This window comes from Neopsephotus bourkii, unplaced genomic scaffold (assembly GCF_033783945.1).
Source record: "Neopsephotus bourkii isolate Nb327-2 ecotype Australia unplaced genomic scaffold, CSIRO-AGI_Nbou_v1 NB_788, whole genome shotgun sequence".
Taxonomy (NCBI): domain Eukaryota; kingdom Metazoa; phylum Chordata; class Aves; order Psittaciformes; family Psittacidae; genus Neopsephotus; species Neopsephotus bourkii.
Genome location: NW_026901284.1, coordinates 100,570 through 123,126, shown reverse-complemented (window position 1 = coordinate 123,126; position 22,557 = coordinate 100,570). Strand labels below are relative to the sequence as shown.

Below are 22,557 nucleotides of genomic sequence, written 5' to 3'. Positions count from 1 at the left end.
TTCCTAATGTCTAACCTAAATCTCCTCTCTCTCAGTTTAAAGCCATTCCCCCTAGTCCAGTCTCTACGTGCCCTTGTGAAAGGTCCCTTTTCTAGCTTTCTTGTAGGTTTCCTTTAGGTACTAGAAGGCTGCTTGCTCTAATGTCGTCTTGGAGTGTTCTCCAGGCTGAACTTAACTACTTATTTAATAATTAAGGAAAAAACACACACATTCATTATTTTGCCACCATTGTAACAGCTCCCCTCACCCATGCTCCATTTTCTGTTTCTCATAGCACCCCCAGTAATTCTACAATGTCTTTATTCAAATGACAGAAGTGCTATATAGAGCAATTTAAACGATACTGTAGTGCTGCATGCCTTATTACAGATTGAGCATTACATCAATATGCTAGTAGCACAGATTATAATATTCGCTACCTCAAGATCTTGGGGGATTTTGTGATCTTGACCCAACACTTACATTACAGTACCCTGTAAGTTAACAAAATTACTTCAGATCTTCCCTGCCAGTCGCCCCCTGCTTTTAAGAATTGAACTTGAAGCTTGACTATATCTACAGTTTTCAAACACAGTACTAGTAACTCTTTAGGAATTTACGCCTCAGGCATCAGAAAACACTGTTTGCGAAACACAAGCATGACTAGAGTTACCAAGAGACCACATAATCCAGTGTTTGCAGCATGTCAGAACTTGCAAGCAACCCTGCAAATACTCTGATGTGACAGTAAGGCAGGCTACAAGATTCCAGGTAGGTGCACAATTCTGAGAACTTTGTTACAGTGTCCTACCATCTTTAAGTAATGCCTTTTATCTTGAGCACTGAATTGAATTCCAGAAACTGGTAAATTTTGTCTTCTGTAGTCATCACTTTCAGATTAAGCACAGTGTATTTACCATCTCTATAATTTTTTTTTTCTTTCACCTTTCATCAAACTGCAGCAGAGAACTTAATTTGCTCCCTCTATTTCTTTCTATACATATATATCATATATTTTTAAGTAAAATATTATCATTAATTTTAAAATGACAAGTTCTCCAGAAGATAATTTTTTCAACATATTTCATAAAGAAAATACTACGGATTCACACAAGAAGCAATATAGATTCAGAGACAACATGTTCTTAAAAGCTTCCCACATCTGTTCTAATCACCTGTGAACAGTAAGACTTAATCATTATTAATCATTCATTCAGGAACTGAATTGTTATAGGAATCTCACCCAATGTCAGTAAGAGGTGGTTTGTCTCGTCCTCTCTTGTAACAAAGAAAAAGTTCAGGACTCTTTAGACTTCCATAGTTTAAGTTGGCTTGAAGGGCTGTAGGGGTGGCTTCAACACAGGTGTACCCCTCTGGGACAGTTTCACCTGCTGATTTAATTATCACAGCAATATCAGTAATTGGAGCTTTTGGACCAGCTGATTTTGTTTCATGTCGGCTTATTTCTTGGTCCAGGAGGGTTGCAGTATCTGTATCAGTGAGCCCCGCCACCACAAAATAGTCGGCCACTCGCGGACCTTTGTCTTCTGTCATGGTTATGTCAGTACTTCCTGGGGAAAATAAAGAGAGATAAATCAAACACTGCTTTCAAGCTGAACCCATCCCTCAACAAGTATGAGGATCTCAAACCTATAAAGAATTTTTTTCAAATAAAAAAAATCCCATTTAGAGATTCCATGAAAATGCTAAGACAAATCCAAAACAAGCTTTGTTTTTACTGCTTAAAAAGGCAATATTGTCAGTAATTGGATTTCAGTTCTAGTACCATAATAGTGATGTTTTAGCACAAAGAAGTTTAAGTGAAATAAAGAAGAACCCAAAGATCCTTACACAGCAGCTACACAGACAATTGCTTGGTGTTAGCTGTTAGGCCATTCAAGTGCTTTGCAGGCTATGAATTAATGCAGGTACCCTTTATTTATGGTATTATTTATCCTTTAATTACAGTATTCTGTCATTGCTTAATGAGTAATCTGACATAGCAAAGGAGGAGGGCAAGGGCCTGTTCCAATTACAGGCTCATTAGTTTATCTTCTGCATATTTCATCCATTTTGTTTCATAATCTAGACCTAACAGTGCAGTCTTGAGACATTCAGCTGGCAACTGTAACATCTGGAAGTCATTTACAAAATTAGGCATCCAAAACCACATTTCATCAGCTGATCAGGCAGTACACATCACTGCTCAGCTGCACATTCCAGATTTGGAAAGAGCTGTTTTTCCTAACACCAGCGACGTTCACTAAGCATATGACTTTAAAGCGGTGAAACGCAAGTTTCCATTAAGCGCAAAACTAGCTGACAGACTATGCTCAAAGCCCACAGTTACAAATTTAAGTACCCAATCTTATGGAATACCTACCTTTTTAGAAGTTGAGTGAGAAATATTTAAACAGTAGTTGCCAGCAATAAACATGAATACCGTTATCTCCCTTTAGGGAGCTAGGGATCACCTTCTTTTAGATTCCCATGTTTCCATCATGAGATTACTGGGGATCCCATCTAGAAAGCTAACCAGGAATGGAAGTCTGGTTACCATCTTTGAAAACAAGACTGCCATAGCTGCAAAAGTTACCACCTACCAAGGAGTGGGTCTCCCTAGGAATTAACAAATAGTAAGTGCACCAATACTGAGAATTTTATTCTACTCAGAAAGTCCTCCTCTGGTAACTGCAGAAATACTGACCTCTCCTAACAGAAAGGTGGTTTGGTGGGGACAGTATAAACCTGCTTTCTCTTTCTGTTCTTACCCTGCTCTTTCTTACTGAAATTATACTGAAAATGTGTTTTCCATCTGCACATCTTACAAGACTTCTAAAACTTGTTATTAAAAGTGTTCCAAGTACTCAGCTGAAGGAAAACTCAGTTATTCTTCCTGCATACTTACTAAGAAATCTTAGCATAAGATTATGCAATTTAGGGGGCAAACCACTATATTTCAAGGTACTGTGGCATGAGATGGAAGTAGGAAGTCAAAGAGAAATAACTTCACACTAATTTGTAGTACCTCCGTACTCCAACTAAATACATCTTTTATTTTCCAAAACTGAAACAACAACCGTTCAAAACCTTCAAACCTGATAGTATCTACACACTTACAAGACTCTTTATTTCTGCAGTACTTTTACACAGTGCTTTTCGCAACATCGCTGTTCTCTAAACACTTCAGCTAACAGCTTTTGTAGGGCAATCCCCAAGCAGGGATTCTGGGAAGAGACACAGAAGTGTTTGGCTTCTCTGAAAAGGAGAAAGCCAAGGAACAGTTACTCACATGACTGAGTCTTCAGGCCTAAAATATATGGATGCCATATCACCAGGAACAATAAAAGTTACATTCAATTTGTCAGGTGTTAGGAGAATGTGCCTATGTCTTCTGAAGAACAAGCAAATGACTCCAAAGCCACAGCTGCTTGCGAAGCTTCTGAATCACCTGCAGCTACAGAACCTACAGTAGTATACCCCCTTCCTACTGTTATAAACAACATGAAATTAGTGACAAAGCCCTTTACAGATAAACTAACCAGCATGAAATGCAGGGAGAACAGCTTCAACTTAATCTCACAGAAACTGGTGCTTCTGTTAAAAGACCTGCTCTCCAGGTCACTGCTCATTCCCACCTTTGGTTTGTCCAGAACTATATAGTTTATGCAGTGTGATGAACTGGAACGAAATTGCTCTGGCTGAAAGCTAACCTGGCAGAGACTGTTACGTGTTCAATCAGAGCAGTCTTCCAACAATTTACTGTGTCAGCACAACAGCAACAGCAGTATGCCTCTTTCAGCAGCAGCACTGACTTGCTCCTGACTAATCATAAAACTGTGAAGTCTAAGATGTTTCAGTTTGCTTCTTAGATGCTTGGACTTGTTACAGAATTATAAAAATAAAGAAACCAACCTCTCCCTGCTCCCCTCAGAAGAAAAGAAAATCCTGAGCCAGAATATCTTGTTGTTTGGAAAGTACTGTTTGCACTTGATATATGTGAAACCTAGTTACTGGAACAAGCTGCTAAAAATAGCAAAATGGCTGGCATCGTATAAACGTTGTTTTGGTTTTTTAAACAAAACCTTTTTGATCCAGGATTTGATTACCTGCTACATGTTCACATAGCTCAGTATCATATTCTCTCAACGCAACATAAAATCATCGCCCACATTACTTTTAGCACACAGAGCAAGAAATAAAACAGTAATGATAACAGTATACATCAAAAAACTTTCAACAGTTTGTAATTTTAATCACAGCTGTAGTTCCTGGATTTGCACTACTGTTGTCTTCGACTGTGTATTAAGTGAAAATTTATCTTCCTGTGTAAACTGAGGGAAGAAATTCAAAAGGATGTGTAAAAAAAAAATAAACAAACAAACAAAACAAAAAAAAAAGAAAGAAATTTGTAAGGTTAGAATGCAAATGAAAAGAATCCATCCCCAAATTTTTACCAGCGGAGTTCAAAAAAACTATAGCAATTGTTTGTTCCAGTTGCAATTGGTTGCAAGAGGTACACTTAGATCCATGATTTTACATTTTTCTTTTAGCTATGCCACATTTTACTCCAGAGAAACTCTGTGTGGCATGTGGCAAGCAAAAGTCAGAGCACCAGGCAATTCAGCTGAGAAACTGGGCATATCAAGCTTTAAATATCAGGACAACATTTAAAAGTTTTTCAAAATGTTCTGAGTCTCTCAAATCAGCTCTCTTCCACAAGGATAAGAGAAGTAAGGTTTAAAATAAGCACTCCAACTCAGTTCTTCAAAAATTTATTCTTTAATTTCAGAAAGATTTAAAGCAACAGGATTTCTTACAAGAGACCTTAAAGTAAGGGCTCTTAATTAAGCCATAGCTATCTTCTTTAATGCAACAACTTTATAAATATAAATAAGACAATGAACCTAATTAGCACATAACCACCAAACCAAACAAAACCAGCACAATCCAGTTAACCCAAGGACATTTTCCTTCAAAAAGTAAAGTAAAAAATAAGCGTGTAATTCATGGGGGAGCAAGATGAATCCACTGCCATTTTCCACTGTTTTTAGGAAAACTCACACAAGAGTAAGTATGCATACTATTCATCTGAACAGACAAGGGAACAGTCTTCTGAGACCTTCTATCTTAAGTTTTATCACAGCAACTTTTCCTCATCATAATTTCAAGAGATACTGTTCTCTGACAGCCTTCCATGAGTAGATTTTTCTGTACATCACAAGAATAATAAGAAAACTTAACATTCAGAAAAATACCGAGATTTTTATTCTAACACTCCGTTCCTTTGCAGGACAAAACCCAACTCAAAAAAAAAAAAAAAAAAAAAAAACAAAATAAAATCTATAAATGAAAAGTGTTAAGTTTGCACTGGCTGATGAAAATGCAGAATATATTCAAAATGAGTCAACATTCAAGTCCCATGAAAATTCTTATTTATTTAAAGCCTACAAACAGACTTCAATTTCAATCAAATACACTGAAAACAAAAACTGGGAATGTTTTAAGAACATCAGCGGTCAGTATTGCTTCAGAAATTACAAACTTCCAAGTTCCTACAGATCCATAACAGCTATGGAGAAATTATTTCAGTGAAGTTCATTTTCCAATTCATTCATAGGCCACAATAGGGAAGCCTGCTATGAGCAGTTTAGGACCAAAATTATTTTTTAAATAAAAGAAAAAATAGGAAAAAAGTCTTCAGAATAAAAGATGCACTTTCAAAATCTCCATTTTTTTTTAATAGGAATCCTCACTGGAAGCAGTTAGTTTTGCAGATGACAAAACAAAAACAGCCTGTACAGACAACACTTAAAGGCACTTATTTCAACTAGAGTTGTAGAGCTGTACTGAGTCAAGAGATCATGTAGCAGAAATATGTAGGAGCAAAAAAAAGTAAATCATTTTCGCTGATAAATGCCAGAAATATGGCAAAATGTTCTCCTCTCCTACTATACATTTTAGGTTGACCTCTGTAAAAAGACAACAGCCTTTCTCACAACTAAAATGCAAATTTACAATTCTTTCATAATGTCCTATCAAAAATGTAGCAACTCAACTATTAGCTTCCTACTTCACAGGGTTGGAACTAGATGATCTGAAGGTCTTTTCCAACCCTAACTATTCTATGATTCCATGATACAGGCCATAGCTGTTAAGGGGAGATTCCACAGTAAAATCGCCTTGGAGAAAAGGTTTCCATTCTAAAGATAATTTTTAAATTTTGAACAATTATGAAAAAAATACTACATCATTAGGAACTGCTTCAGTTTATTGACTGCTGTCTAAACCACTTTTTTTTCAATATAGCTAGGCTGCAATTTCCTCTATTTATAGTAAGCTGCACCACAACAAAGTTGTTTTGCAAAGACAGAAAAATTTGTGAGAGCAAGTTACAAGCAGCCACAATGAAGTAGAGATGACAATATAAGTATACACTGTATTTGTAGTTTAGTTCATAGCTAATCTGCTTTTATCACATAGTTATAAGTTTTCAGTTCCAAAATGGAGATCACTAATTTAAAGTTCTCAGTCTTCATTTACAGACACTGCCACAGCTGAGGAATCCTATTCTTTACATATATATATACATACATACATATATACAAAAGTATTATTCTGCATTACATATAAAACACAGAAAAAAGTGATTTCTCTAAGACGTATTAATTTGTGGAAGTCTGCTACCTGTCCTAACCCGAGTAATAGCAAAAATTTATCTTAATATTGCTAGATTGACTACTGTTTTCCCAGGATTCTTCCATTTAAATTCATTAATGACACCTTTTGCTTTACCACTACAGTGGCTGTTTACTGTAAGTAATGTTTGCTTAGAATTCTCCATAGTTAACTATGGTGAACAGTATTTCATCTTTCAAGCTGTCTGCTCATCTAAAGACACAGGTGCAGCAGATACAAATACCAGCAAAAAACAGTACGCTAAAACCTTAATATCCTAGAAATTTTCATTTATTTCCTGATACTATTAAATGTTAGAAAACTCATTAGGGATTAAGTGATGTTATTGAGGGATGGAAAGAGCAATTTGCTTCCCCTTTGTATAAAAGAATCTTCACTGATGTTTATTAAAACTTAATTTTATACCACAGCAAACAGTGCAGAATTTGTTCTAATGAGTGACTTCTGAAATGTCCCTGACTCACATTAAAAGTGTTACATAACATGCATACCCATTAGATGAAATAAATAGCCAGCAAGACAGCATACTTCTTGAAACAAAGCAGTATCACCTATTCATTGAAACTGAAAACAGAAAGAAATTAAAACAGGATTTGTAAATGCCTTTAAAGGTACGTTTGGAGAAGTTACTGTTACAAACAGCAAAGAGATACAGCTAGGTCTCATTAAGCCTTCAGATTGCCCCTCTTCTTTCTGCTCACATTTAAAATTTCAGAATCACAGAATGGTTTGATTCCAACCTCTCTGCCACAGGCAGGGACACCTTCCACTAGACCAGGTTGCTAAAAGCTCCAGCCTGGCTTTGAACACCGACAGGGATGGGGCAGCCACAACTTCCCTGGGCAACCTGTGCCAGCACCTCACCAACCTCATTGTAATAAATGTTTTCCTGATGTCCAACATACACATAGCCTCTTTCAGTATGAAACTGTTGCTCCTCAACCTGTCACTACCGGCCTTGGTAAAAAAAAACCCAACAAAACTTTATGTTGTATTTTGCAACAATGGTAAACATAAAGGCATGATAAAGTTGGTGTGAAGAGACCTATGACACTGATTTTATAGTTTTCTTTTTTTTTCCCCACCAGAAACAGGTGATCTTGAATCAGAACAAGAAAGTTGAGTCACATGGGACAGGAGAAGGTAGAACCTGAAGGCCTGAACTTAGCAAATTTAACTAACAGTGAGGATTTGAATACTTAAGAGTCTTAAGAGTTCTGCCTCGAGGACTGCTTATAAAAATCAAATCTAAATAGAAATGCTAAAGGACTGAAACTATTATTGGAAATCATGGTTAGTACTAATACTATGAATACTATTTTTAAAAAATTTCACATTAGTGGAAATGCATCAGCAGTCATGCTTCCTTAATCTATTGGTCTTTAAACTATTTCCTAGTTGTAGTCCATAGCAACAAAAAAGAATACAGTGAAGGTGGTTCTCAACATTACTTCTCTTTACTATATCAGAATGATTGCTTTTGTTCCTAATTGCCTCAAGTTTTGTCTTTGCTTAACTCTATTTCAAGACATGGAAGCTAACACTTGAAGTGACTTTGAAAAAGAATGATCAACGCAGTCACAGGCTATACTTGGCAATGGAAACTTTAAACTTTTTTAAACACAAAATACACATGTGATTCTACATATATATATAACCACACTGGCTTATACCCGAGCATCATATGCAAAGACAGCCACCAATATTATGACTTAACAACTAGAACACACTGGAATATACCACAGGGTCCCCAAAGAATTTGCACTCCAACTGCTTGTCCATTTCAGCATACTATTGCTTGCATCAGTACACTTGTCCATACCAGTCACTTTCAAGCAAGCCCATTTCTACTCAGGTAAGTGTGCAACTCCAGCCTATGCATGTCAGTTTGGTGCAGTGTGGGACAGCAGAAACCAGACTTTGTGTATGCATCACAAAGGATTTAAAATCACTATAGAATAAAAAATTATATACCAGAATATTCAACAAAGTTATATGAGTTCAGATGAACCAAGGAGGCTACCAAACACTTAACATGTTATTAGCAAAACACAGAGAGGTTACATGACATTTTTATTATGCTATGCATAAGAATATACCATGAATATATACACACACACATATATATACATACTACAACAAAACACAAGGTAAGGCAACATTACTTCAAGCATACCATTAGCACTGAACAGGATTAAAGCCAAAAGAGAAGGAAAAAAAAAAAAAAAAGTAGCCCACAGATCAACAGCCACAAACAGTAAACAACAAGATAAAAAAGAATTCCTAGACATGCATTTTAAGACTTTCTTTTTTGGAATGTATATCATTGTCATAAATTATGAAATGAAATAACGGTTACAGTCACCTGACTAAATCTCATGAGCATTAGGAAAACAGGATTTGCAAAAATAACATCAAAGACCTGCAATGGCCACCTTCTGCCTCTCTGAACACAACCAGCTGTGGAACAACGGTTGGGTGCCACTTGTGCCTGGGTCTGAATATGCACATATGCAAATACAGGACCATTCCTTCATAGCAGTTTTCAAATAAACATCTGAGAATGTAATAGTTGCATAATTCAAGTAGGTTACAAGCTACAGTCTTACAGAGGTCTATAACATCATGAAAATAAACTTAAGGACAAGGTGAAAGATAAAAGGCTTGACAACTATTTACTGAAGTATTCCTATAAGGTGGCTTTCATCTGTTAATTGAACTTCATCCAGAAAACAAGTTGTATCAAGGTCTAGTAATATAAACTGGTTTTTTGTGTGTCAGATAGCTAAATTGCTGCAAATGTGTATATATTCAAAGAAAAAGTGTTGACTGTACTGCTTGTGAACCAGATTGTATGCTGTCAGAAAAACACAAAAATCAGGCATAAATTTAATGCAATCAACTTGGGGCAAAAGTTTTCTAAATCATTCCAAACAGATCAGGACACTACAGTAGAAAACTAGCAGAAACTCCACATCAAATCACCTGAGGAAAGAAATTCCTATGGAAGCAAAGGCACCAAGCCTAGAACAAATTATATTGCTGTTCTCCATTACCCTGAACCTTCTTTGCATTTTCGATGTTTTTCTGTCCTGTATGCAATTCCTTGGATTGCTGGAGCAAAAATTGTAAAAGGGAGGAAATTAGTCACAGATTTTCAGTTTTTTGTTTAATAAATTGGAATTATTCAGAAAAGACACAAAAGCAAACTACTAACAACTAAGATTCTGTCTAAGGAAGCAGAACTGTGCTTTTACTCTGATTTTTTTTTTTTTGGTTGTCAGCAAAAACAGTTTCCATTGCTACAAAACACTGGGACAATAAGGTCATGATATAAATGCCTGTGTCAAACACAACAAGGCTTTGAGAAGCAAAGTTTTGCAACAGCAATTTGAACAGCTACTTCTGAATTACAGATGACTGAAAACACCACTAAATTAATGGATCCTGTAATATAGGATGCTCAGGAGTTTGAAAATGCCCCTTAAAAAAATCCTACATGGAGCAAAATGAAGAAAAGAAAAAAAGTGGTGAAAAAAACCCCACAAACTCACAAACAAAACCCTAGAAACCTTGACTCCAGACTATGCAGACTATCATATTCAACAGTTCAAGATTTCCTGTTGTACAGCAACTTCAAGTTGTCCAATGGTATAAAAACTGGAGAGGTTACAGACATGCAATGCCAAAAAAAAAATTCTGAAGTGACCTACAGAGCCTAGAGGAGAAGCAGCTGGAATCAATGAAAGCAAGTTTGGTACCAGTAAGTTAAGCTCTATTGCCAAGGAGAGCAAACAGAAATGGAAAAGATGTGAGAAGGGAAGAATGATCATCAGCAAGCAGTCCAGCTACACTCCTATAGTAAACCAATTTAATCTTGTTTTGCCGAGGTTGCACCCAAAACTATTATTTCACATAACAGAAGACAGTAACTACTCCAGAGCCTGCAAATAAAATAGTCCAAGAGAAAAAAAATTAATAACAATAGTTCTCAGAGCAAGGGAAGTACGTTATTAAGTGCACTTTCTGCCACAGTTGCGAGCTTTAAAGGTTAGTCATGCTCAGTACTATGTAATGAGTGAAACATCTGCAGCCCTGGAAACATTCTTTGTTAGAGAACTCTTTCTGTAATTGGAAACTCCATTGGAACAATGCCAAATATAGTAGCCTGAAACAAAAATAAAAGAGGAGAAAAAGTCAAGAGACAACAGTCCACTGGTTAAATCTTTTTTGGGAGACCAAATCTCTTAGACTGCTTTTTGTAAAGTGTTCTTTTGTGTCCTTTTTTGGTTGATGTAAGGCCATACTATGTTTTGGTTTTGAGAGGTCAAAGGAGAGATGTTCTCCCAAATCCACCTGAGGCGTTACTCTAAGTAAGCTGTAAGGGTTTAAGATACTTTATTTCCTGCTGCACTGATTTGCCAGATTACAGGATCATGCTTTGATTCCATTTTTGTTAGCTACCTACAATACCGTCAGTCATACTGCTCTTGAAATCATGTCCTAAGGGCTCCACAAATCCAGCATGGAAAACACATTCACTGTTTTTGAAGAACATGATTTTCCCCATTTTTATTTTTCTAGCAGAGGGGAAAAAAAACAAAACCCAACAACCAAACCAAACAACCAACCCGCCCCCCCCAAAAAAAAAAAAACAAAACAAAACCCAAACATTACAAGAAGACATCATTCTTCTCTGTAGGTCTCTTCACTGACAACTTCATCACATCAAGGACGGGCTGCTTCATCAACATTTTCAGAGCCTCACAGCCTATCCCTACTCCACTGAACACCTTTCCTGGCTGTCAAGAGGGTAATTCCCATTTCTGGTTGGCCTTCAACACTGGCCTCAAATAACTCAATTTCATGTCAGCATTTTCATTCTTTCTCGGCTGCTTTTCAAGCTTGGCAGGAGCTTATTAACACTTAGAAGTCTGCCTTTTAATCTTCTTGCCAAGTCCTCATTAAGAAACTCTCTTTTGCCAAGATGGCTTAAAAAAGTCCAAACCACATGCTTAACAGCAGTTAGCATATTCATGCTTTTGGTCTTACATTGCAGCAGTAAGGCTCTTACAGAAGGAACTGTCTGTTTGATTTTTATTCTGCACCTGGCATACCACAATCTTGATCTGCAGCATATTTTTGCGTTACCACATCTGCAGCAAATGTGGAAAAAAGCGTAGGTTAAGCCTCCATGTAACCCTTCTACATCACCCACTTTGCAGGCTGCCTCTCAATGAAGTTAACTGCAAACATAAATTACATGTAAACAGCTTAGGAAAGAGTATGGTTCCTGAAAACTTGGACCCTCAACTTTCTTTAGTATTATCTGTATTGTCAAATGTTTTCACAAAACTTGCTAGACAAGCTCTTTGCTTAGAAACTAAGCTACTCTTCCCGATTCTAGGTAAATACTGAAATAGATGACAGCAATATAAAAAAGTGCAGTAACTGTCAACGATAGCCTCCTGTGTATCTTCTAGTTTATTTTAAAGAATAATCAAAATGGACAAATGCAACCACACTCCAGAGGTTGCAACTCCAAAAAGCCAGAACAAAATGGACCAAATCCACCCACAGGATACTAAAGCTATCTTAATAGTAGAAGTATGGAAATGGAGAAGCATTCACAAATAAAAGTAATCAAGTGGACTGCGTATCTGCAAAAGCATATATGCAAAGCAATTTACATTCTTTATTATGACTGCAACTCTTGCTCCAGAATAAACATCAAAATATTGCTCAATATGACAAAGTTGGTTTTTTTATCCACAGACAAGAAATTTTTGTCATTCTGTGGAAAACCTGATCTGTATTTTTCTTATTTCTTTTAAAATTTCTGTTAAAATTTTCAGTCACTTCTGAGACAACCAGAACATTCGGTTTTTTACTCAGAAACTCATCACAAAACCAAGAAACCCTTCCCCTCCCCCCCCCCCCGAATTCTCAGTATCTGTGAAGAAACTTACGTTTCTATCCCTTAAAAGCCCTTGGTTATCAACCTTTGCTTCTTGCTGTGCTGACTTATATTCCTGAAGAGGCATATTCAGAATAGCTGAATCCATTAAAGCCCATATTTCAGTCATCTGGATGTATGTCAAATGTGAGATCACTAGAATATGAAAATGATGTGTATTATGTGAACTTCTGAAGACAATAATCACAAAAGATTAGTTAGAAAGTTACTACTTAGACAAATGTATCAACAAGTATTTTCCCCAAACACTAAAAAAAAAAAAAAAGTCATCGAACAATAGAAAGCCTGAGATTCCCTGTCATGAAGCCTTATCACTCACCAGATGGCAAGTAAATGTGTAGTTTGACATTACACATATTTTGATCCTTGGCATAATATCTTTAGCTAACACTAAAAATGTCTATGCGGCATTACTCAACACACCAGTGGAGTTCTTAGACAAAACACTTACAGAAACCTTGATATTCTAGGATGAACTACATAGATTTTAAACAGTAAAAGAAGTGCTTAAGACAGATCATTTCCAAGAGCAGATCTGCTTAGTTACAATACAGAGAGAAAGGTTATCTTTTATAAAATGTTATCTTTTATAGAATTTCAGCCAACATTACTAGCAGCCTCCAACATACTTTCTAAAAATCTTGAGAAATACCCTTTCAGAAAGCCTAAACCTTACCTGTGATAGGATTCTAAAAGCAAAATTAAGTATTAAGTCACATTCCCTTTTGTGCAAAGAGTGATGCAAAAAGAAATCTCAATTTACTGGTTTACATTGCTGTGCTTTACTTGTTATTACCCTTTATTATTTGCAACATTCATTTCTGTCATAATTTTACAATTGCACTTTTCTTCCTATTTAAAGTACTCTTCATACATGTTTTTTCTGTATTTTCGGATACATAATGCTCTGATATATAATGTTTAGAATACATAATTTTTAGTAGGTGATCTTCCCCCTCCACTCTGCTTTTGTGAGACCTCACTTGGAGTATTGTGTGCAGTTCTGGTGTCCTCAACATAAAAAGAACAGGGAACTGTTGGAACAAGTCCAGAGGAGGGCCACGAGGATGATCAGGGGACTGGAGCACCTCCCATATGAAGATAGGCTGAGAAAGCTGGGGCTGTTCAGCCTGGAGAAGAGAAGGCTGCGTGGAGACCTCATAGCAGCCTTCCAGTACCTGAAGGGGGCCTACAAGGATGCTGGGGATGGACTCTTCACTAGGGACTGTAGTGATAGGACAAGGAGTAACGGGTTGAAACTTAAACAGGGGAAGTTTAGATCGGATATAAGGAAGAAGTTCTTTACTGTAAGGGTGGTGAGGCACTGGAATGGTTGCCCAAGGAAGCTGTGAATGCTCCATCCCTGGCAGAATTCAAGGCCAGGCTGGACAGAGTCTCGGGTGATATGGTTTAGTGTGAGATGTCCCTGCCCATGGCACAGGGTTTGGAATTAGATGATCTTAAGGTGCTTTCCAACCCTAACTCTTCTATGATTCTATGTTTTTATTGATGTCATAATAGATTAAAAATTTGTTTTCCTAAAGCAGGCCATGACCCATTATGGATATAATTCACAATTTTTAGCATTCCTATTTTCAGTTTAAGCACCTACGAATAGATTAAGATTAATTCCATTTACTAAGAGGGCTGATCTCAGCTTTTTTCCAAATTTCTGGAAATTCAAAGACATCCTTTCCCAAGATTTATTTTCACACAACTTACACAAAAACACAGTCCTGTCACTAAACCCAACACTCAGTTGTTGCGACACACACAAAAGATTTGAGCCCCTATACTTATTTCTCTGCACAGGGTGGATTGGAACTCACCATTTCTCCCTTTGCAAAAAACTTATGACAGCTGTGATAAACACATAAATGTACTGACTCTCGCAAATCATAGGTGTGGTTATGTGGATATAACTGTACAAGTTTACAGTAACAGAAGCAAAACTCGCTCAAGACACAAGACTAGACAACAAGTTAAAAAGGTTCAGATCTCTTGATCAAAACAGAGTCACATAGCAAAAGAATTTGTTAAGGTAAAAGAAAGGGGGGGGGCTCTTGATATAAGAAAGGCTATTGCCTGAAAAACATAGAGTTAAGGTACTTTTTAGCTTAACTTAGGTAGTAGAAAGAGAACAATGTTTATGTTGTAAGTCTGTGGAATGTAGTGGCTGCACTAAACATGAGTTGTTTCACACTAGTCTCCTAAAGTATCTTTAGTTTTAAAGAACAATGTTTGAGTTGTAAGTCTGCTGAGATAACAGGATTTAGTGGCCCCACTAAACATGAATGAGTTATTTCACACCATCCTTCTACTTATCAGTTAGTTTAGAGACAGAGCCTCCCAAACATCTGCTAGCTTGGGATACTCCTTGTCTGCCCATCCTGCAATAAATTTTGCAGGAAGGTCATGCTGTTTTAAATCTTTGCTAGTTATCAGAATAATTACAGATATAGCTGGTTGTGTGATTACTGGCGGGTCCAACTGTGCCAAAGGTGAAAAGTACACTGAGGAAGACTGCTTACTTCATCTTGAAGACCCCTATTCACAAGACTGTTTACTTCATCCTCAAGACCCCTGCCCACAATCACTGCAGAGAAGGGCGCAGACGCCAAGAGGAGGAGACTTACGGTAATAAATTCTTGGAGCTAGTTATAGTAACCCCCGCTTATATGCGGGAATTATGAATATGCATGTAACTAATGTAATAGTGAGAGTATCTAAACCTGTAACAAATGCTAATCACTTGCGCCTCTGGCTATGGTCATGCGCCCAGCGCTGTTGCTTTTGCTTTATCGACTTTGTCCCTCAATAGAACTTTGTTATCTTGTTTAGAGGAGTGAGTTCATATTTCACAGAGCTCTCACAATCTGCGCCTAAGTACATGGTAGTGGAACATCCTCATTCTCCATCACTGATACTGCTCCATTATACCCTTTAACATATTATTGGCTCTAGAAAGAGGCATGTCAGAGGAGTAACCACTCCTCAGTCCCTGATCAAAAGGAAGAGCACCACACAGCTGTCTGTAACACAGTTTTAATGCTTTACACTATTTTTTTTTTCCTTCCCTCCTTCTTCCTGTCTTTTTTAACAGGTCTATGGCACCATCAATAGCACACAGACAAAAAAAGTAGGGATACAAATGGATTTATCAATCTGGACAATGCAAATGTGAAGTATTTCAACTCAAATGTTCCAGCAAGCTTACAAGTTAATGATGAGATTTTTACAAACGTACAAGAGACAACTAAGTACTTGAGACTCTAAGTAGTTTCCCATCTCAGATTTGTGCCTTATCTGGCTATTAATATAGCTAGGAAAACAGTTTAAAATTAGAGGAGTGACTTACTAAATTAAGATTATTTTTTTCCCTAGCAGAATCAGTTAGTACAAAAAGACTAAGAAGGAGAGGTTTTGAGATTTACACTTCATATACTGAATCTGAATCTCACTGAAGAAAAGCTGTAAATATCTTTGTGCAGAATTTGTTCTGTTTTCTTTAAAATAAACTGAAATGTCATATTAGTCATTACATTCAGGGTGAATGAGTCATAACCCAAAGGAACTTAAGGCTTTTACATGTAATTATCTTACAAGAAGATGCCTGCAAAAAAAGTCCAAAGCAAAAATGCGGCAAAGTATATACATCAGAGTTTGAAATGACATTGCCTTTTTAAGAAAGTTCATATACTGTGCCTTTTTTCAAAGGTAAACTTTTTTCTTGGTCTGCCCCATTTTGAACAACCCACTCCTCCTTTTATTAAGCAATAACATAAAGGTTTTTTTATTACAAAACTGAACTGTACCATGATAGCCAGAAGTTTACAAAAGAATTCTGCTCTTCAAAGACACACAGGTATTCTAGTACAGGCCCCTGTGTAAGAACACAACCAGCAAAAACAACTTTTCATTTGCAAAGCCTGTTCTGTTTATGACTTGTGACTTTCTTTCATCAGTACAACTGCAAGTTTGTCTACATAGCTTATTAGTATTGGAAAACTTTAATGATATGTTTATACCTTATCCACGTAGCAACACAAAAACAGTCCTATATATGGAAAATTTCTACTTAAAGCCTAAGGCACAACTAAAACAGGGAGGGAACAAAAAAAAAAAAAAAGAAGAAAAAAAAAGCTAATGCAAGAATTTTAGGCCAGAAAAAAATCAGGTCTTTCACTAATGATTCCAATTACAAGAATTCACGTTGAGTCAAGTAAACATTGTATTGGAAATATGCAGACCTGCGTTTTCCAGTTTCATCACAACTTTGAGAACACTGTAACATGTTTATGCAGGTAGGAAGTTTTCTCTTTTATGTCCTGCTTACCCTTTAATGTTAAGAACTGAAATCAAACCTGGATGCAATCAGTAGAAGGCATAATGCTCCCACTCATAAACAAATCAGATATACACATCACAGTGGTTCAAGACTTAGCTTACAAGAAAATGACTTGTACTCTTCCTCCTCCTGCCAAAACCAAATTATATTCATACATGTGTGCATATTCAGAAAATCAAAGTTAACCTCACATGATTAGCTCTCCTAGGTTAATTCCAGAGAGCGTAAGAGGAGCTTCAAATGATAACTGTGGGCAACTAAAGTCAAGCTTTCATTGGGAATTACACCCTAAAAAGTAAGTGCTATATAAGAGGCTAAGAAAGGACCCAAGAAAGATGGGTTTCCCGAGGCTAAAATTAACTTCTGTCAATATCCCTCTTCAGTCCCATCTCTGGTGCTTTCAGAAGCTTAATGGGTACAAGATACATAGGTGTTACATCTATTAAACATTTCTCAGATTATCCACATCCTTGAAAGTATTTCTTCTGGCAAACACACGGTTTATTTTTAATGATCTGCTTCAGGGAAACCTCAAGTTCATATTACCTTCAAACACAACTTACACATAGATACCCCACAGTTTATACCCACATTAGGGTCCCATATTAGGGTCATTCGTTACTTAAAATATTACTGGGAGAACTCAAGTATCAAGAAAACAATGAAGGCATAGGCACAAATGACTCCATAGTGTAGATGAGCTGCTGCTGTTACTTCCAAGGACAGTTGGCTGATCAGCTGTTGAGAACGGGCCACACTGGTTTTCATGTTTTGCAATAGTCCCATTCAACGATTAGAGTAACCAACTGAATAACCTGTTGCTGTGACTCAGCAGTTTATCTTATTTCTCCTTTCTTGTAACTTTCTCTTACACTGAGATGGATATACTGTAGAAGTTTCAGGGCTTAAATATAAAGCTATAGATGCCTTCATTTCTTGCCTTTTCTGAAACATTAATTAAATGCTTGAACTTCTTTCTCTTCATATGCTGCTCCTAGCTAGCTGCTCTCTAGTTGTGGTTCTCTTTTCTCCCAACTTCCACCACAGTTTTATCCCTTCTTAAAGCAGAAAGATACAGAAAGACATAGACAAGCCTGGAGGGTATCTTATTTGCAAGACTTCTACCTATGTAAGGTTTCTTATCTGGATAAGAGTATAGTTTCTTCCCCGGTGAATAACAAAGAAGGCTGGAGCCATGTTACATGACACTGGGAATAGCAGCACTGGGTTGCTCACCAGAGGAAGGAAAAAAGAAAAAGAAAAAAAAAAAAAAATAAAATAGAAGAAAAGGTCTTGCTTTCACCAGTCACACAATGCCTCCACATGAAAAACTTCCGAAGGGGAAGAGAAGCATTGAAGAATGAATCGGTGGCTATACTTCAGTTTAAGCATTACTGATCAAAGGCTGTAATTAATTATAAAGGCAAAAACTATTATTAAAATGTGTAGGTTTGGAGAGAAAGCAAAAACTTGAGGTTCTTTGCCTCTCTGGTGAAAAATGGGTAAGTTTTGTACTAGAGCTGCACTCTGTTCACAACTGGAAAACACATCCATTTTGGGAGGAAGAAAGCTTCTGCTACTTTGGAGTCTTATAATTGTAAACTCAGCTTTCGCTGCCAGAACCGAACAATTTAATTTGCAAGTCAATCCCTGATTTACACGATTTCTAACATCTTTTAGACAGAAAAACACAGGCTCTTGGTTAATGCTTGAAAAGCAGCAAGTCTCTTTAAGAGAGGTTTTTGAGAGTGAAGGAAAGGAACTGAAGTGTCACAAAAGATGAAGATGAAAGCAGAGTAAGGCAAAACTGGCTCACTGCATTTAACTGAAACAAAGTAAATTGAATGTTTAATGACATGTAAGCCAACCTTTACGCAAGAAATCATGGGTATGTATCTACTGTTCTATCAACAATGCTGAGTTTGCTGGTCTTGAAAAAAAAAAAATAGGTGACAACAAATCACATGCATGAACAGAGAACACCATTACAATCTTTGCTTCTGAAAACTGTTTTCAAGCTTACTGTCTGCCAAAGCAAACAGTAAACATCAGGACCACATTTACATCCCTGAGGAGCCTGTAAGCAGAAACAAAGGACTAGAATAAGAGACCAACCACGACAAAACCTTCTGCTGTATTCCAGCTTTGAATACACAGCACAGTGTAACTATTCCTGAAACTTTAGAATAATGTTTGTGCACACTTTTGTGCACACTCTGTGACAGATGCAGCAACAAGAATAACTGAACAGGAAACAGTCACGCTCCACCAGAACCTATGCCAGATGCAGTCCAGAAATGGTCTTGATCTAACCCACTTCGCTTCTAACAGCCGTTAGAAAGCAGAAAGAAAGCACTCTGATTACTGTCCGAGGGGGGGGGCCCCCCCCAAGAGTATTTCCAGCAACACTACTTTTTTATCCAGCAGGAAAGAAGCAGCATTACATTCCCAGGTAACTGAGAGCAACAATGTCAAAAGAGGGATGACTTTTGTAGCAAGACAGAAGATCAAAAGCACATCAAAAAATCCAAAGACTTCGGTTTGCAGACTGAAGCATTACAGGATGAAAGCAAGTATCATGCTGCACAGTGCAGCAAACGTTCTCATTTTGCAGACTTAAATAAGCAGTAATGGGCAGCTATCTGGGAAATCACATGGGAAGCAAATCAATAATACAACTATAATTTTGGAGGTCACATACACCAAGATCTTCAGTATTTTGAAAATTATTCAAGAAAGCAGCATGCTGAAGGTGGGTAATCATGCCTTTGGATGACTACTAAGCACAGGGCAAAAAAAAAAAAAAAAAATTATACCAGATAAATTTCTACAGTGCTAGACAAACAAAAAGATGCAGGATTCAGAGTTACAGCTGCTATTTGTAGTTCCTTCAGTCAGAAGGCTTAGTCAATCAGAAAAGAAGACACTGCTACATGCAACCACTAAGACCACCGAACATGCCAACCTTTATGCATACTGCTATATGCCTATGGCTGCCATTTAAACTTATCTGAAAGTTTCACACATAAGACACCTGATCTTACATAACAGCCAAATGAATACTTTACCTTCCTCTTACAACTTTGGCAATATGTTTCGTACCTCATTCGACAGACACTTTTTTCCTATGGTACTTTTAACCAAACCCAGACATGCATCATAGCTAGCACTGAAAGTTATTTGCTCTTAAAGCGTATTGAGGTTGAACTCCAATTCTCCAGTGGTCAAGGGCAGACCTGAAAAAGAACCAAACTTAGAAAGATAAAAAGCTTAAAAAGATACCATCTCAAGCACTGTATTTCAACAATGTGTAGCACTGCCATTCCAAACAGGTATTCATATATGTTGAATCAGAGGGATGTTATCCATACCACCATCTGAGTAACATGATTTTCCTCGATTTCGATGGTTTTCAGTGAAAACAAAAAACAAACAAAAAGCAAACAAAGCAAAAAAAAACCCAAACAAAACAAAAAACCAAACACAAAAACAAACAAAAAAAAAACAACCAACCCACAAAAAAAAAAACAACCAGAAGTTGATTGGGAAAGAATTCCACACACAGTTCCCAAATGAGAAAGCAAACACATAGGAAGGTGTCCCTGCCCATGGCAAGGGGTTAGAACTAGGTGATCTTTAAGGTCCTTTCCAACCCAAACCATATGATACGGTCTACAAGAAGGTATGAGTATGTTCACTTTGGGCTACAGAAAGCTCAACCTTAACCTAGAAAGGAGCAGCAAAATGTAACATTATACTCATCCAAAAACATTTAAGAAAATGCACATCTTAATTTATAATAATTCTTTTAAGCCAAATTTTTGATATTTTAGTAGCAATAATTGTGTATGTCTGCTAGTAATTACTAACATACAAGACAGAAGTCAGGTAGACAAGCCAATTTTTACATTTTTGGTTCCTGCTGAATTCTTCCATTGCACTACTCAAGTCAGAATGTATTATTAGCATTTCATAACCATTGGAAAGGTAAAAGCAGCCTGTCAGCCAACTAAAAAAAAAAACAAAAACAAAAAACAAAACCAAAACAGACCTTAAAAAAGACTTATAGTCACATTTACAATAAAGTAATTCTCAAGCCATCAAACAGGTTTTATTATTTTACTTTGTCTCCTTTGTGCCAAGCATTTTATATATATACATGCTAGTAACAGTCTGGTTAGTCACTTAAGTTCGATCATGACTGCTTTTCACAAAAATCCCACAAATAAAAATCCTTTACTTTTCCAAACACGTATGAAGCAATTTGCATTCCATCATTATTTTTTTCCCCCAAAACACAGAGAATGTTTACTGCCTTAACTTTTGCCACGTTACCCTAAAAAGAGTGATGCAAAAACTTCCACTAACATTGTGTCTAGCCTACATAAGAAAATATTCCTGAAAGCAAGTAATTTTCTTTTTATGTGTTCATGTACAGGCTCAAATTTAACTTGCTTAAAAACATCACAAGTCAAAAACAATACTACAGAAGTCACACTAATACAGCTTACACAAAAAAAAAAAAAAAAAAGAAAAAGAAATGAGATGAAGTTTTGCTTTGTACAGGCTAAGCCCTCACACAGATCTAGAAGTTTAGCCACAGGCATTAAGTTTGAAATCAGCACAACAGTCCATATTTGCAAAATGCTTGATGTTAACAGCAAAAAGAAAAACCCACATTTAAAAGATTAGTATAGAAATACCTATTTGGTTTAGATATAATTTACTCTTATTTGGGTTTTGCATTCTTCCTGAGATTTTAGCATCAAGAATATACCAAACTGTGCACTTCAGGCCCTTCAGAAAATCATGTTTGGCATTAACAGTGCAGGTAACTAGCTTACATCCCATTTAAAGCTCTTAACAGCTGCTGTGAAGGTTTTTTTCCCCTATTCGACATACAAAGGCCACAGCATATCACCAGATCCTGTTGCTAGATAGATTATCTGGTTATACAGCAAATACATCAGGTATCTCCAGACGATGGTGCAGGCTGATTACAAGGAATAGCTCTAGCTTTTACTTTTTTTTAGTTCCTTTTTTAAATCTGTAGAACTACGCTGTATGTTTTATAACATTTTACAGATACAATCAGCTTAGAAAACACAGCATAATCACCAGTAATAGTGCCTTTGTCACTGGGTTGCAGGGCGGGACGGCCCCTGTTGTTCAAACACCGTTCTAAAAGCCATGACACCGCCGTTCACAATCTCCATGTCGGCACATGTAAGAGTAAATCCAACCCTTCACCGCAGACGCCGCGCACCAGGCGCCGGGGGCTTCGTTTCTACCTTAGCACTGCACAGGAGCTCTTGCCTCACCCGTCCCCCGAAAGGGTTAAACGCGATGACGCCGTAGCCCGGGGGAGGAACCGGAGCTTGGAAAGCGAGAGGAAAATGGAGAAATAAAGAGGGCGCTGCCCGGGGACTCACCTGCAGCGCCCGCCACCTGCCAGGCCTCGCTGCTCCGCCCCGCCGGCTGCCGCGGCAGGGTGAACACTGCCCGCAGAGCTCAGAGAGGCGCAGAGGCCGGCAGCGGGGAATCTAAGAGTTAT

General features: G+C 37.3%; 1 protein-coding gene across 6 annotated transcripts in view; it reads right to left on the bottom strand.

The window, feature by feature from the left end:
* The window catches only part of DENND4C (DENN domain containing 4C), a 64,918-nt gene that overhangs the window by 41,794 nt on the left and 567 nt on the right, over nt 1-22,557 (bottom strand). For 2 of the 6 annotated variants that reach the window (XM_061355274.1, XM_061355278.1), the window contains exon 2: nt 1,223-1,550. The exons of 1 other annotated variant lie outside the window; for it this stretch is intronic. In XM_061355274.1, the coding sequence (XP_061211258.1) occupies nt 1,223-1,533 (311 nt within the window). In that variant the 5' untranslated portion in view covers nt 1,534-1,550. Of the gene's footprint in view, nt 1-1,222; nt 1,551-2,362; nt 2,553-22,121; nt 22,381-22,435; nt 22,458-22,557 lie in introns of those variants that run through there. 3 more of the 6 variants (XM_061355275.1, XM_061355277.1, XM_061355276.1) reach the window with 3 other exon arrangements.